A 17,400-nucleotide genomic window follows, 5' to 3' on the forward strand; every position below is an offset into this window, starting at 1 on the left:
TGTAGAAGGAGGAGATGAGCACTTCATGCGAGGCGCTGCCAGCCTGCAGGGAACTGCTGTGCTAGGTTCCCTTCTGTGTGGGCTGGGCTGAGACGGCGGCCCTTCCTCGCCTTATCTTACAACGGTCCGGCAGAGGGCGCATGGCTCCCGGCACCCGGGCTGCGCGCTCCCCAGCTCCTCCAGGACTGTATCCCTATTTGCCCCAAGGTCAAAGCTCCTAACCGAGCCTGCCAGACCCAGGCCCCGGACACCGCAATGTGAGACCTCCGAGGTGGTGGCTGCGGCGTGGGTGGAGCCGATGGGGCTGGACGGGACGGCACAAAGGTCAGAGATGCGCTCACAATGGGGACAGGGGATGAAAAGCACCCGCGGCCCGGGTCCCAAGCAGTCATCGCCGCGGCTAGACTCCGAGCTCAGCAGGGGGAGGGGGCGCGCCTAGACACTCCGCGGCCCCAAATCGACCCAGAAACCCCGGAACAGCAGCCGCCACCGTCACCGCGCGGACAGCCTCGGAGCCCCGCAGCCGCCCCGAAGCCGCCAGCCAAGGGAAGCCGGCGGCGAGAGAGGAGAGGAGCTCCCCAGCCCCGAGAGCGCCCGCCGACAGGGAGTTTTCCCCGCCCCACCCGGCGCCTCGCCAGCCCAACACCGGGAGATCACCTCCGCCCGTCACCTCCTCCCCTCGTCACCCAGGTCCACCCGGGATCCCCTCCCCTGGGCCGCCCCCGATCACGATCACGAACTTGGCGGGAGCCTATAAAAACCGGGGACCGTAAGACCCGTGGACACACGGTGCAGAGGCGCCCCAGCAGCCGCCGCTAGTCAGTCGCCAACCCCTTCCCTGCCCGACCGCCGGCGCGACCATGTCCCATCACTGGGGATACGGCAAGGACAACGGTGAGTGCGGAGGACGCGGCGTAACAGGGCCAGGGCCCCGATCCCCGATCCCCGATGCCGGCCCGGGCCCCGCAGCACCGGCACCTGCGGTTTACCGCGGTTCAGCTGCGCCCCGAGCGCCCGCCGCGAGCGCGTCCCCTGCGCCGGGGATGCCCCGGTCGCCCAGTTCCAGGGCACTGTCGAAGAATCTATGCTCCGCCCGGGAGCGCGCAAGACCCGGGGAGGGGCACAAGCAGCTGGGTCCACAGGATCGCGGACAGTCCCTCCTAAGTCCGGAGCCTCAGCCACCCTAACCCGATCTAACCTAGGAGGACACGCGAAAGTGTTGTAACGGAAATTTTCAGTTGTTGGTCGCAGAAAAATTAAGGGATCCTCTCCCCCACATGCATCCCATCAGTTTCTGCGCCACCTGTGGCTAAGATTCCAAGCACGAACTATCCCGAGTCATCTTCTCGAACTGGTTTGGATACATTCCGAGTTTTCCCTTCACTTCTGGACTAGTAATGTTAGAGGGTCAGTCACTAAGAACTGGGCGTTATCGTGACCCCAGATCCAGGTTTCTGGAGCCAGAGGAGGAAACGGAAAGATGCACCGATATATCATGCACCTTTTTGGAAGGCGTGGGGCTTCCCAAGTATTGGGAGTCCTGACCATTAAAGGAGGGGTGCCTGTGCCCTTTCGTCCAGCTCGAGGACACGAGGGAGGAATCTGACTTGTATGAATGCCTTAAGTGAACTTGATAACCCAAATTCTAACCACAAGCCCTGGCCATAGTTTCCTCCCTATTTCAGTTGCTGTATTTAAGTAAAAATACCATAAAATAGCTAATATTTGCATGACACTACTTGTTCTAAGAGGTTTCCATACATTGTAATTTTTACAGTAACATTATGAGGTAGACTTGTAATACTATTATTTCATATTACAAATGAGGAAACTGAGGCACACATTGTGGTTACACTACTATTCAGTAGTGCAGTCAAAACTGAAACTGAGCAGATTGGCCTCAGAATCATTGCCTTTTTCCAGGGATCAGTGTGTACCCTTCCCCACATTGAAAGATTCCCAAATATCTTATTGCCTTCAGGACCTGAACACTGGCATAAGGACTTCCCCATTGCCAATGGAGAGCGGCAGTCCCCTATTGACATTGACACCAAAACGGCCAAGCATGACCCTGCCCTGAAGCCTCTGACTACTTCCTATGATCAGGCGGTTTCTCGGAAGATCCTTAACAATGGTCACTCTTTCAACGTGGAGTTTGATGACTCCAAGGACAAAGCAGGTCAGTGTTGAAAAAAGAACTTGTGCCTTTTAGCCAGTAGCTGTTTCTCCAGTGGTAAGAAACCCTTGATGCAATGTGTCACTCCTCTCTCTTCGTTAGGTCCCAGACTCAGGGAAGTAGGCTAATTACTTTGATGTGTCCTGGGGCTGTTTGTCCCCTGGAAAATTCCTGGCTTCTGTATAGGACATTGAATAAGGAAGATATTTCTGTGAAAAAAATCACAAAAGTCAAAGTCCCCTGGCCATACAGATCAGCAGTGATGAAATTTACCAAAACTGAACTTTTAAAATTCTTTCTAAAATATTTGTCTTTCAGAATTGATGCCTGTGCATTAAAAATACATATCTTAGTGTGTGATATCTTCAAGGTTGCAGTGAGCAAAGTGATAAAAATCTGACAACTTAAAACATTGAAGTTCTGGTCAAAACATAGGATTTATGAATAGTTCTCAGTATTAGATTAATGTGGTAAAGGTAGCGGTGTATCTTGGTATCTACCAGAAATTCATTCCACAAAGGAAGATGTTTTAGAGTTGGGGGACATGCCTAGCCCACTTCTGACAAATTCAGTTCCCCTAATTTATTTGTAGTAGAGCTGTTTACAGGATGCTCACTGAATGCTGCTTCTATTTTATTCAGAAACAGGAGAACAGTCCTCTTTAGACACAGTGGCTGCCTCGTTGCTCATGGTTGATTTAATCGCCAGTGCCCTATTTTCCTGAGTACTTTCTTCTGAAGGTCATTGAATGAAATGGTGCTGCAAACACATGTTTGGGACTGGTTTGGGAGTGGGGGGAGTGTTGGAGGAAAATGAGAAATGATAGAGAAAACCTTCAATAATGCTGCCAAAGTTTTGGAATAATGACTCGTGGTGCTACTATGTAATTAAGACCATCATCGTCAGGCTGACTAGTCTTTTTCAACAGCTATGTAATATATTCAGTTCAGTTTTGAAAAAAAGTTTCCCCCTTTCTCCTCTTTTAAAAAAAAGTTTGGACACATGGTTTTCTGAAACAGTGATTCTGGAAGACAATTTAATGAGCGACAACTTGGAGATCCTCTGAGAAATGTTTTCAGTTTATCTGTGCCTTGGTGCACCTCTCATGTTTAATGATTCAAAAGACAAAAGAAGGGAGCTACTTTAGTTTTTAGCTGTCACTTTTTTTTAAAGAGCCACAATGAAATTGTTATTGTCAATGGTATAATGTCTAGCAAATTATGTACCTCATTAGATGTTACATAGAAATGGGGTGCTTACGGTGTTTTTTTGAGCAATGAGAAAACAGATGGAATCAGATGAGGAAATTCCCGATATTCTTTACACAGGTGACTGTGAAATGAATTGTTCCAGTAATGTACATTACTGGAAAGTGGATTTCAGCCAACAGTCCAGTGGCTAGAGCATCAACTGGGGACAGATAGACCTGGATTTGAGTTCTAGCTTTGTCACTAACTAGCTCTGTGACTTCAGGAATGGTAGTAATTTAACCTATCTCAGTTTTGGGGTTTTTTTAAACTGTAAAATTAATGACCGCCACAGAGGAAGGATAGATGGAACAACATATATGAAGCCCCTAGCCCAGTGCCGAGTGCATAGCAGTTCCTCAAGTGAGCAGTCATTGCTGTTGCCATGCCTGTGCCCCATTTGGCTGCCTTTATTAGGCAAAGCCTGTAGTGTTGCATTTGTGATAAGATCTCCGAAGACACTTTTATCTCATTAAGATTGTCTCTTTTTGAGGGAGGGGAGCTCAAACTCATGGCCTTCACTTTGAGCCACTCTGTCAAGGTGGGGTTTTTTTGTGATGGGCTTTTTTGACATAGGGTCTCACAAACTATTTGCCAGGGCTGGCTTCGAACCGTGATCATCCTGATCTCTGCCTCCTGAGTAGCTAGGATTACAGGCGTGAGCCACTGGCACCCAGAAGGTTATCTCTTTAAGATTAGTTCCCATCCCTTGCATTTAAATTTTTTTTATATATATCCTAAAACTTGCTGTTTATCTATGCACTTATTTTATTTATGAAGCTATACATAATAATGTGTTTTACCTTGAATATATTAACTGTTGATGGATTGATTTCTACATGAGCTAACCAGTTTTCCAACTGTTTCTTCTGGTGAATGATGGCCAGGCTTAGACCGTGAGACAGAAAGAAATTAAGTAGTTTAGGTTAGAAATTCTAACCCATGTCTTTAGAGGCACTTGTATTATCTCCTTAGTTCTTATAAAAAAAAAATCCTTACTAACAGTATTTAAATAATTTAAGTGTTGTGATGGCAGGATGTATTCCCAGAGCCCAGCCCAGGCTGAGGATACACAAAATAGGACATAGCTATAGTAGACAATGACAGTGACTCTGAATATTGCTAAACAGAAGTATTCCACAGAGCTGTGGAAACACAAAGTTGCTAAGGAATCTTAACTGGGTATGGTAAGTCAGAAAAGAGTTTCTACTGGGGAATAAGGCTTACCTGGAGATTTGCCAAATTTTGATGTCTTGGAAGAGACTCCATGCAAAGGGAAAGAGGAAACATGAGACCCCACAGTAAAAGCTCTAGAAAGACAAGAAGGTATAGTTAAAAAAAAAAAAAAAAAAAGGTTCAGCAGTGAGTATTAGAAAGACTTGTCCTGTCTTGCGTATGAAAGACTCATTTGTAATTTTGCCAGTATCTCTTTCAGTTATTTGGGTTAAATAAGGATACAGAATATATTAAAATGTTGATCTAAAAGGAAACCCCATCTTCAGAGTAAATTAAAAAATAATCATAACACATGATAAAACACCCTTTAGACTTTTTCTTTTGGGGGGTGTAATCCTAGATCTCAAAGCCTAGAACAAATGGTAGACACTGTAGTCAACCCACTTAAATAAACATGAAGAAACAGAAAGCTCAAGAGTTTAAATAACCTGCTAAGGCTTCTCCTTCACAGTTTGCTGGAGAGATGGAATGGCAGTCCCTTAAAAGTAGAATTTGTATGAGAATCTTTGAATGATTATCACATTTAATGTTTAGTTTGTACAAACCATGTTTTAAAACTGATGTTTTTCTCTGTACTTAAGTCTAAAAATAATTCATTCATTTTGGTCCCTTAATGTTTAGAAAGCTATTTAGCTACTTTTTTTGTTAGGAGCTATTTTTATGGTGTTAACATTTTTAGATATACTTTACTTCTTATTTTCTGCATTTAAATTCTTCAGTTTATTTACTCTCCACTCCCCCCACCAGGAGATTTCATCCTTCTAGAACTTCTTATGAATTCAGGTCTTCTAATATGTCCTAAATGCTTGGGTGTCAGGAACTAAGCAGGTAGTTATTGCTATGGTTAAGCTGCAGATAATTCTTTTTAAATGAGGTATTAATAGGCTTTCATTGGAAGCAGGGGTTCAAGTTTTCATTAGTTTTTTAAGTTCCTTTAAAATAAATCACCTTAAATTAATGAAAAAATGCTAATCCTTTTAGACTTTAAAAAAAATATTAAAAAAAAAAAAAAAACTCCCTGCTTGAGATGTGTTATTGCCAGCTTTATCTGGGAGAAAAGAATAGTAGTCAAATTATTAACTCCTGCTAACTTATTAACTTCTGTTAGTTAAGTTAAGTTTAAAACTCCCCTGCTATATTACAAAGTTAAGGGCAAATATTGAAAGCTGATGCCAGAATTATTGGGCAGCTCTTTTACAACTCTCATCACATTTCTGTGTGTTTGAAATTGAAATAGTTTTTGTTTGTGTTAGTTGAAGAAAAAAGAAAAGGAAGCAGAGTGTAAGGAAGCTCACCTGGGCCTTCAAGCAGACCATTGTCTGTACGACATAATGGATCTTTGTACATGCGTCCTGTTTGGTTTGCAGGGATTTAATTTTAAAGCTGTAAAATTTTCCTTCCACAAGCAATCAAAACTTAAAGGGAAGCATAACCGCAAATGAAAGAACTTGTCATGCACACAGTGAGTGGTGTCAGCAGAATCCTCATAACCTAGAATGCTGACAAGCTTCTAGGCACCCTGGATAATGACGTTCACATCAAAAAAGTTTCAGTCTTACTTCTGTCTAATCGCTGTGTAGCTCAAGCTAAGACTTCTCTTGAATTTTGACCTCATTTACTCAGTAAAAGTGACAGCTAAATATCTCATTGTGTAGAAGAAATGGAATAGGGACATCCCTCCCACCCAGATTTGTTGATATTCACTTGTGGTCCTGGGATTGTTAGCTACTAAGAACAAGCAAAACATGCATGATTTAATTAGTAGTGGAGAAAGTAATGCATGATTTTAAAATTTTCAGGATATTTGTGGAAAAGAATGTTTTCTGTGGAAAGATTCATTGATTGATTCACTGAAAGGAAATTACTTAAATGTTAATTTTTCAATTTAATGATAACTGGCAGATATTTACTTATATTTTAGATTTAAGAGAGATTACTGACATACACTGAAAGTCATTAGATTGCTAATTCAAATACATCTTATGTAGTAATAGTGATTAGGAAAAAGTGCTAAATTTTCAGTTTTTATTTTATATGGGTTGTCTGATTTATTTCAGTATTACTGACCTTCCTGTTTTATAAAAAACCAAGCAGTTTAATAATTATCTAAGAAATCAATATAGGAAGACAGATTACTCTAGAATGCTACACTCAGTGCTTATGGGCTTGTGTTTTATATGGATAGGGTTTTTAACCAATGACAGATCATGAAAATTAAAATTGGCTGGATCTCTTAGTGCTGAGTACCAAATTTAAGTTGAAACTTGGAAGTTGTGAAAATGTTAGAGTAGAAAGTCCCCTGAATATGTTGCTATCCCTCATGGGACCTGTCTCTGTGATACAATAAAAACTCTGTTGAGCTTCACTTAATATAGGTGACTTTACAGAGAAATTTCTGCTATTTGTAAAAATTACTTTTGTATTAGAAAAATAGATTTCATTTCATTTTGAATTAGAAAAATAGAGTCAGTTTAGAAAATGGTCTGTAGCAACCAAAATAAATAAGTAGATTCTGAACGTAGCATAAACTTCTATCTTTCACCAAAATGTTGTCATTTCTCTCAACTAAAAAGATACATGCTACACTTATAATTTATTGCAATTTACTATTGTAACAATATATGTGTTTTGTTTTTGTTCAGTTCTGTTTTAAGACAGCATCTCATTATGTAGCCCACACTGGTCTCAAATTTATGTTCCTCCTGTCTCAGCTTCCCTACTGCTGGGATTACAGGAATGCTTCACCATGCCTGGCCTATAACAATGTTTTAAGATACTTCATTGACCAAACTCCACTTCATTAAGGAAGGCCAGAACTTTTGTTTTCTGTAACAATTTAACTTTAAAGATTTAATAGCTTTTCCTAATTACAATGGGTTTTTAATCTCATAGCAACAAGTTTTAATGGGCTAGAACAGGTATCTACTGACGATAGTCACATTGAATGTCTTTAATAGTTGAACTCAGAGTGCTTTTTTCTTAGTATTCATGAAGCTTTTTTAAGTAAAAGTTTATATACTCTCTGTGAAATAAGTAAATTAGTTATACTATTTTAGGGTCTGCAAGGGGGGAAATAATCAGAAATAACAGTAAGCTTTATTCTCTTTAAAATCTAAGATCCTGACATGATTCTCTTCATATGGGGAGAGGACATATATTAAGAAAGATTGGTTATTTTAGATGCTTAATATAGTTGTATTTAATTAGTTTTGCCACTTGGTAGTACTAATGATGTTACAAATGACATTTGCTTTTCATGATCAGCCAATTGCTTGTTAGCTTTCAAGAGTTTTTATCAAGGATTTTTCTCAGTATCAATTTATTTCATAAACATGTAATTCACTTTAAGACTATGTTTTTATGCAAAAGAGGGAATTCTTTCATTTCTGAAAAAGCCCAGTGTTGGGGGTTAAGACTAATCCTTTCCTTATAGAACTATCAGATAAAAATAAACTTTTGCAGTAAGTTCCTTTTGTGTTTCAAGGAGTGTGACTTTACCAGAGTACATCCAAATTCATGTTTCTTAGATCTGTAATACAACACCATTTGTGATTCATTCTTTCTGTGTTCATTCTTCCTACTTTCTAATGGCAGAGCTAGCAGTCAGAGGTTGTTTCAGGAGCCATAGGAAGGCCACACTGCCTAAATATGCCAGCTGGTTTCTCTTTTCCTTCGGTAGATGCATGGGTGTTGCTACCATCCAAACATATTTAAGTGAAGTTGAGCGAATAAAATTATTGTACACACCTTGTCCCTTTGTCTTGCAAAGCTAGAGGAGGTTTCAGCCTATTGTTTTATAGAATGGCAAACCAGGCCTAATAAAACACACTTAAATCAACAAATGTTTTAATTTTAGTGCTACAGAAATAAAATAGTAAAACTAAACTACTTTCAAAGGTTTTAAATAAATCAAGTCCCTCTAATACATATAAGTTAGGTTAAAAGGGTTTTGTGGTGATTTTCCACTTTGTAATCCTCTTTCAAGACACACTTACTAATTATCTGCAGATGGATATAGTCTAAGAATGTGCTTTCTAGTATTGATTTTACTGAATAAAGTTAAATTAATATCAGGATAGTAGAATCTGGAGTTAGTTATTATGGTAGGACTTTTGAGTTCTTAGTGATAATAGAATACATTACGCTTCATATGCAAATTATTAGTGAAGAAATAAATAATTGAATATATCTACTTTGCAGACGAAGAAATTGAGATCAAAGAGGTTCAATAAAAATGTTAAGGGGAACAGTTAGTGTAGGACAATTAGATTCCATAAGGCCATGTTCACAAATCTGGTTTGTCAGAATTGGTTCCCAGTGGTCACTAAGCAGGCCAAAAGGCAGTCATTGGACCTTGGTAGAAGACAGGTCCCATGTTCCCAAGTGTGCAAATAAGTAGTTTCATGGGATAGTCCCAAGTGATTCACAGAGGAAGTACTGATTCCACATAAAATTTCCTCTCTCTAGTCCTTAACCATGACTCCAAAATGAACCCACAAGAGAGTTACCAGTGTGCTCAGGAAACAAGGATGGAAAAATCATCCCTCCTTCAGATAACAAAATGCAAGGAATAGTTCAAATGATTTTGTGCAGCACTGTAGATTAAACCAGAGTCTGCATTTAATTTAAAGCAGATACCTCAAAAGCAACTGAGGCCAATAGGAAAAGGGGACCAGGAACTAGAGAAAAGGTTAGATTAAAAAGAATTAACCTAGAAGGTAACACCCACGCACAGGAAATCAATGTGAGTCAATGCCCTGTATAGCTATCCTTATCTCAACCAGCAAAACCCCTTGTTCCTTCCTATTATTGCTTATACTCTCTCTACAACAAAATTAGAGATAAGGGCAAAATAGTTTCTGCTGGGTATTGAGGGGGGGAGCGGGAGGGGGTGGAGTGGGTGGTAAGGGAGGGGGTGGGGGCAGGGGGGAGAAATAAACCAAGCCTTGTATGCACATATGAATAATAAAAGAAAAATGAAAAAAAAAAATAATAATTTTCTTGGAGTAAAAATATGGGTGACTTACATTTATTTAGTCAGCCATATGAAACAAGATTAAGGAACGTCACATTTAGCAGGAGTGAGGTGTGTTCGTGGGTGTGTGGGTGTGTACATGCATGTATGTGATATGCAGACACACAGACATATTACAAGTGAACATTGCTATTTTAGTGCTGAAAGGAGGACCCCTGGAGGGCACTTACAGACTGGTTCAGTTTCATTTTCACTGGGGCTCGAATGACGGACAAGGTTCTGAACATACTGTGGATAAAGCAAAGTTCGCTGCAGAGGTAAGATTCGCTGTTTTTCTTTTCAGGGAAAAATGTTTGTAAGTTGCTATTTAATTTCAAAAGCTTAATTTTGTAAATTCAACCCATACCAACTGAACCACTTCTTTTATAATGGAACTTTTCACATTTGCTTCTTATAACCTAACCATGATAATAAAATTAAGGCTTCAAAATGTAATCGTCACCATCATCATGATAATAATAATCTTACAGTTAAGGCCGCAAAACTTTCTCAGTGTCTTCAAGGACAACATTTGCAAAACATAAATTCAAAGGGGAGGAACCTATTTTATTATCATTCTAGAAGTAGACTTAATCCCTTCTCTCCACGCCATCTAGAATTGAAATAGAAATCACTTGCTATTATACCAAATAGTGGACAATTAGAGTGAAAATGAAGGAAGAGTTCTTATTTAAAATTATACACATTTCCACTTTCTTAGTAACCTTTATCTATGAAAAAAAGATCATTGGATAAAGTCTGTTGGCTTTTCCACTGTAACTCATTCATTGTGGCTTGTCTCCCATGACTTTAGCTTCACTTGGTTCACTGGAACACCAAATACGGGGATTTTGGAAAAGCTGCACAACAACCTGATGGACTGGCTGTTTTGGGTATCTTTTTGAAGGTTAGTTGATGGCTTACTTCCTTTTTTCCTGTGTTCAAGAAAGGTGGAGCATACAGAACATTAATCACAGACAGTATATTCTGCAAAAGAGGTGAAGAAATGCCTTTGGCATTGGTTGCATACTATTTCCATGTAAGTATGAAGAGCAGAAAGAGGTAAATTGCAGGTGTCTAGTAGGTGTTGTCTTGTTCTAATTTAACCTTCAGCTATAGTCACTAAAGTGTCATTTTATGATAGACAATGCTAAAATAAGATCAAGTTCTGGAGAGGTCAAGGTCAGTGGTTCCATGTTGCAGAATTTCAGGCAACAGTGGGACCGTACATACACATGGAGCTGCCCTCTAGCCAGCTGCAAGGGGGAGAATAGAGCAGTCTGGTCTAGAGATTGAAAGCCCTGACATCATTTATCAGAGTAGGAGCACAGGGATCTGTGAAGTCATCCAGAGACAGTCGAAAGAGGGAAGGGATAAAACTGCTCTGTATACAGTCCTGAGAAGCTGCAAAATGGATGGCCTTGAAGGTAGTAGGAAGATGCCGACTAATGCCTAAAAAGGAGCACAAGAGTCTAGGATATCAGGAAGGTCAGAGGGCACTGGAGGACTGAAGGAGGAGAGCAGCCTTAGATAAAAGAGAAGACAGTAGTGTAAAATGTCACAAGGAGGTTAGGTAAGGAAAGAACCTGCGCAATTGGAGGTCACTGGGGACATTTAAGATGGTAGTGCCAGGAGAACAATAGAGGCAGGAGCAGAGGCAGTTGAAGATTTGTGACAGGAGGGAAGTCTATGGTGTCACTGTCTCCAAGATAATGATGTATGGTATTAGAAAGTAGACTTTGCCTTACTTTTGGGGGAAATTTTATGATGGTGTTGCCCAAATAAAAACTGCTATACTACTAATTGGATTATATTATTTTGTTTCTTGTGTTTTTTGTAGATTGGCAATGCTTCACAGGGGCTTCAGAAAGTCCTCGATGCACTGGGTTCCATTAAAACAAAGGTAAAATTTAATTTCCTGACACTTCATAAGGGTACCTGTTTTCAATACTCCATTGATTCTTAGGAATTCTGCTTGATCAAACTGGTTGCAGTGGATAATGCCTGTCTATAATCCTAACTACTCTGGAGGATCATCACAGTTGGAGGCCAGCCAGGGCAAAAAGTTAGGGAGACGCTGTCACAATAAGGTTGGGTAGGGTGATTCATACATATATCCCAGCTATGTCAGAGGTATAGGTAGAAGGATGGAGGCCTATGGTCAGCCCTGAGCAAAAAAATAACTAATCCAAAAAGGGTTGGGGACATGGCTCAAGTGGTTCAACACCTGCCTAGCAAGAGCAAGACCCTGAGTTCAAACTCCATTGCCAAAAGACAAAATCAAATCAAACAAAAAAAACAAAAAAGAAATTGATCAAAAGGTACAGTTTTATTGACAAGTAGTGTCATAAAGTGTTCATAGTAAGCTCTTGCTTATATATTTAATTAACATTTCATTCTGCTCAAGTTGATACTAATTCTACTATGATTCTAAGACTTGTAGTTATTTAATCTTGCCTTCATACCTAAGAATAGGAGAATCTTATGATTGCGAGGAGGCTGAAAAATCATTCAGTCATCCACACAGCAAATATTTGTTGAGTGCTTACTCTGTGCCAGTTGCGTTGATAATCCAAGACATACAACAAACAAGATGAACAAGGCTCCGCTTCATGGAGAGTTCTTTTCTGTGACTTCTTTGAATTCATCCATACGGAGTTGAAATCCTCTGTGTAGCACAGCTGTGTTGAGGTCATCGAGCTGACATGCTACAGTCAGCTTCAGTGATGGTGAACTTATCACCATGGCAGCCCTGGCTATGTAAAGCTCACCCTCAGATTGATGCAGAACCATCTTCTGAATTGCATCCTTTATTCCTACCCTGACCCCCTGGAGTCATATGAACTTGATCCTTCTTTCACTTGACCCTACTGTCTCTCGTGGTCTTTCACTCACCCCCAGGCTAATTTTTTCTGGTTACCTGTCATTATTCTCATGTGACGTAGCTCTATCTCTTTTCAACAGCCTCCTCCTGTAAAAGCTTTCCTGTTTCATCTGTTGATTTCAAAGCATGGTGTCAGAACTGAATGCAGTGCTTTAGTTCTGATCTGGTTGTCAGATACGCCGCAAGACTGTCACTTCATTTTCAAGAGTAGTTCTGTTGCTACAACCTCCAGTTTTGTTTTGGTTTTTTCCAAATCATTTTAGCAGTAGCAGTCCCACCGTAAATACTGAATATGATCAGTTAATGACTTAATGAAAAACATAAGGGATTATTTTAGAAGATAAGATGAAAAATGCACATATGAAAATAATAGTCAGGTTTTTCTTACTCATACTCATACCTGCTAATCTATATTTCCAAGTCAAGTATCTTCTGTTAATTTCTTTTCATTTTTATTTGCCAGTAAGTCTAGAACCTCTGTTTAGACAAGGTTTCCAGCTAGGAGAGAGGAATAGACCTACTTATGTGCAGTCCTGCTCGGTCATGTAACAGTTTCCCCCTGTGTGTTTGCCTGGCAGGGGAAGAGCGCTGACTTCACTAACTTTGAACCTTGTTGCCTCCTTCCTGAATGCTTGGACTATTGGACCTATCCAGGCTCTCTGACCACTCCTCCTCTTCTTGAAAGTGTGACCTGGATTGTGCTCAAGGAACCCATCACCATCAGCAGTGAGCAGGTCAGATTTCTAAGGGGAGCTCTGCTAAGAGATGTGGGGCATTTTGAGGTGGACTTTGGAGTTAGACAGACCTGGGATTTAATCTTTCTCCCACTGCTTCTAGCCACTGCAATCGGTGATTACAACAGTGCTTAGCACATAAGCAACATTTGGTAAATATTTGCTATTAACCGTGCCTTTAGGTAGTTTCTTTAGTCTGGAAATTTGGATGGTCATTGTAAGGATTAAATGAGAAAGGTCTGTCAGTTAATATAAGCTTTTCTGTCACTTATGAGGAAAAAGAGACCAAGAAAAATGAGATTTCACTTACATAAATGTCACTGATAATCCCTAGCCTATGGCTTGCTCACTGATGGCAGTTTACTGCAGTTTTATGTGTATAAGAATGCTTTTCTGAATCCTGACAAAGGTGACAGTCATGTCTTGGAGAAAAAGTATCTATCAAGACTCATTCCAGATGTTAGGTATAGTGGTATACACCTGTAATCCTAGCTTTTTAGGAGGCATAGGTAGGAGGATTGAGTTCTGAGGCCAGCTTGGGTAAAAACATGATACTCTATCTGAAAAATAGCTAAAGCAAAAAAGGACTAGAGTCTTGGCTGAAGTGGAATAGCACCTGCTTAGCAAGAGTAAAGCCCCAAGTTCAAACCTCAGTACCACCAGAAAAAAAAAAAACCAAAAACTCACTTCAGCTTGCATTAGAGACTCAGACCAGGTACTCTTACATTTCCCATAGAATTTATGATTTCAAGTGATTAATGCAGCTTCTAAGTTACTGATGAGTATCCATGAGACAAATTAAATTTCCTGTACTGTCTCTTAACACAGTTGAGATTTGGAAAATGGGTATTTAGGATTCAAAAGAGTTTGGATCTTGATAATTGGAGACAGCAGCCAGAAGTTTGAAGATGTCAATGGTTTAGTAGTGTGTGACAAAACCCTACATGTTTAGACTCATAGAAGTTTAGATCTGCAGTGTGCAAGAGATTGTGTTGTCCATCTTTCTCATTTCACTGTCTGGAATTGTGTTAATAAACAGAGTGAGGGATAGGAAAATTGAAATGCTGTCCACCCAGCTACCTCATGGCAGAATTGAGTCTGGGAGCAAGGGTTCTTCGGGTGTTCTCCTTTACAGTCTTAACTAATTACAACTAAAGATAATTCAGATCTTTCTTTTGAGGAAATCTATAACTGGAAACTTACTTGTAGTATTTTAAAGTCAACCAAAAAATAAATATGCCTGATTGCTATGTGACCTGAAAAAGTGGCCTTGCACTCATAGCGTTTGAGCAAGCATTTGAAGTAACAGCATAAGGAAAGATTACACTGCCACTTCTCATTTGTAGATGTGGTGCTTGAGTTATGATTTTAAAACATGAAATTTTTTTCTCCCTTCACTGAGAACCATCCAGCTTGGGAGCCAAAGTCTTCCACTGATAGCTATTATGACAAATGGATTTATTGTGTGTGCACACACCCATACACACAAACATACACATCGGTAAGGGCCATTGAACCTATTCCATTAGTCCTTGTACTCTGAATTTTCCCTTTAATGTACAAATTAATATTAAACTAGAAACGTTAATTGTATATATTGGCAAAATACCAGTAGGAGTATTTTTCATATCATGTAACATGGAATCTGAAAGTTGACCCATGCTCAGCTCAGAAAGCCAGAGCTCTGGTTCCTCTTTGTGATTCCCTCTGTTTTGTCCATTGGTGACTTTGTTCTTTATGTGGTCGCAAAAACACTTTAGCATCACATGCAGGTACAACCACCTCTAGAGGTGGAAGGAGCAACATTTCCATTGGGTCTTTAGGAAGACAGAAGACTTTCCCTGAAGGCCATTAACAAACCTGTCACATCTCACTAGCTTGCATTGTGCTCCTTGATCACTTCTAACCCAGTCTGCAGCAAGGGAAAGTGATATGCACAGTTAGTTAAAACCCACAGATTTACCTAAAATTTACAAAATATTGGCTTAAGAGGGGAGGACAGATGTCCATTATTGAGAATGTATGGAGGGAATGGATGTTAGATAAGCAATATAAATGGGTCTGCTACATTTTGCTACCTTGATTTTCTATTCTCAGACTATCTCTGATGCAAAAGTCAGTCAAATTGACCAATATGAGATAATAATTTAAGTGGCAGAAGGGAACTATAAGCGACTTATACTAGGTTGGCCAAAAAGTTTGATCTAATTGGACTTTATAAGTAGATCCTTTTTCATATTACTGGCATTCTTTTGTTATGAATCAGCCCTGGATGTCCTTACAGAGTTACCTTCCTTGCAGTGACAATAATTGTGCATATGTTCCAAGGGTTGACTGCCATCAAAGTTGGCTTCATGGGGATAATGGAAGCAATATTGCTACACAAAGAGATCATGTTGAACAGTACTGGTCCATGGGCTTCTATATTACTTCCCAAAACACCCTTCATTTAGATCATGTCTTGCTAAGAGGGGAAAATGACACTTTTCACTAACAACCTCAAACAAATGGGAGACTGAGGCTGCCTGTGTCACTGGAAACCAAACAGCTTTACAGTGGTATAAAAACCAACAATTACAAGTGTTTGAAATCCAAGCATGGATAAATACATTCCTGAGCTTCTATATATTTGAGCAGAGATGCCAGCTGATCATTCAGCCTATGGGGTGTGTAGGTTCTGAGTCCTTTATCTAATTGTACACATGTTGTATTTTGTCTTCTCTGGGGCAGAAAATAAAACTTTAATTTGGATCTAGAACAGTTATTATTAGTTATTGTTAGAGATATTAATTTATAGACTTTCAACATTTGATTTTAAGTGAAAACAAGAAAAAAAACAAGATCACTGAATATTTCCTTTAAAATGACCCCAGTAGTTTTCCATACTTTATATATGAATTGATTTCTTATATGAAAATATATATACATAATCTACACATAATTATATATCTACTGGGAATCAGAGTGAGTTTTAGTTATTGATACACGGTACTATGAATATTAGATTGTATTTCATGGTAAGTAAATACTATTGCAAACTTTAATTTTTAATTTAAAATTTTTATTGTGTTTTTCAGATGGGGAAATTCCGTATACTTAACTTCAATGCAGAGGGTGAACCTGAGGAGCTGATGGTGGACAATTGGCGCCCGGCTCAGCCCCTGAAGGGTCGACAAGTCAGAGCTTCCTTCAAATAAGATCCCCTGAGCTGTGTCCGAACAATGAGCCTTCAGGTGTTTCTCTGTAGCTAAGGACAAACCGACCTTGGTGATTTGGACCCTGGCTTCTTTGTATCTGGTCTTCTAGACCCTTCACCTCTCACCTGACGTGCTTCCTAATAAAATGTGAAGAGCGAGACCAAATGTCACATTTGCCAGAAGTGCTTTGTTTGGTTGGTACTTTGCTTACTGTGTAGCCTTTCTGTAGCAGGAATCTGTTGTATGGGGTAAGAATAAACACCTTGACTGTTCACAGCACTCAGAACTGTTTGGCAAAATGCTATTTTTAAAACATAAGAAAATAGAATGACTGAGTGCAAATTCATATTATGAAACAAATTGAGCTAATGAGGGCAAACCAGGTAAAATAGTCATGATTTTATGTGATATAAATCGGATAAAATAAATGTTCATGATTCCAAGATGTTATATTAAAGAAAAACTTTTAAAATTCTTATATATTTGTAGCAAAGTTATCTTAAATATGAATTATGTTGTAACTTAATGACTTTTGAATTCTACAGTTGTAAATGAAATATGATCTATAAAAATTGTTATAGTTGTGATACAGAGTATATTTCCATTCAAATAACATAAGTTAATAAATATTGTTTTTCAGATATATTCTCTAATAAAATTCAGAATTCTATTCTGGATTATTTTATTGTATGTGTGGCAGTGGGCAAGAATGATCAAATGTCTCACAATCTATATCAACTCATTATCAATAATAACTCATCATGATTGACTTACTCATAATTGAAGAAATCTCCTTAAGGAAAAACCTGGAAGTCATTTACTATTGGTCAACCACTGCTTTAAGTGCTTTCTGGGACTTACTCACATATCCTCATGACAATCCCGTGAGGATTAATCCTGCAAGGGAAAGTC

At 39.5% G+C, this 17,400-nt stretch overlaps 1 protein-coding gene across 1 annotated transcript; it reads left to right on the plus strand.

Moving 5' to 3' along the window:
- The first annotated feature begins 703 nt into the window (after positions 1-703).
- Ca2 (carbonic anhydrase 2) lies at positions 704-17,158 on the plus strand. Its single transcript, XM_020178834.2, has 7 exons — positions 704-894; positions 1,982-2,179; positions 9,833-9,951; positions 10,488-10,580; positions 11,514-11,576; positions 13,136-13,291; positions 16,369-17,158. Exons 1-7 carry the CDS (start codon positions 861-863, stop codon positions 16,486-16,488), a joined length of 783 nt encoding a protein of 260 aa, XP_020034423.1. The 5' UTR covers positions 704-860; the 3' UTR covers positions 16,489-17,158.
- The last annotated feature ends 242 nt before the right edge of the window (positions 17,159-17,400 follow it).

This window comes from Castor canadensis, chromosome 3, assembly GCF_047511655.1.
Source record: "Castor canadensis chromosome 3, mCasCan1.hap1v2, whole genome shotgun sequence".
Classification (NCBI taxonomy): domain Eukaryota; kingdom Metazoa; phylum Chordata; class Mammalia; order Rodentia; family Castoridae; genus Castor; species Castor canadensis.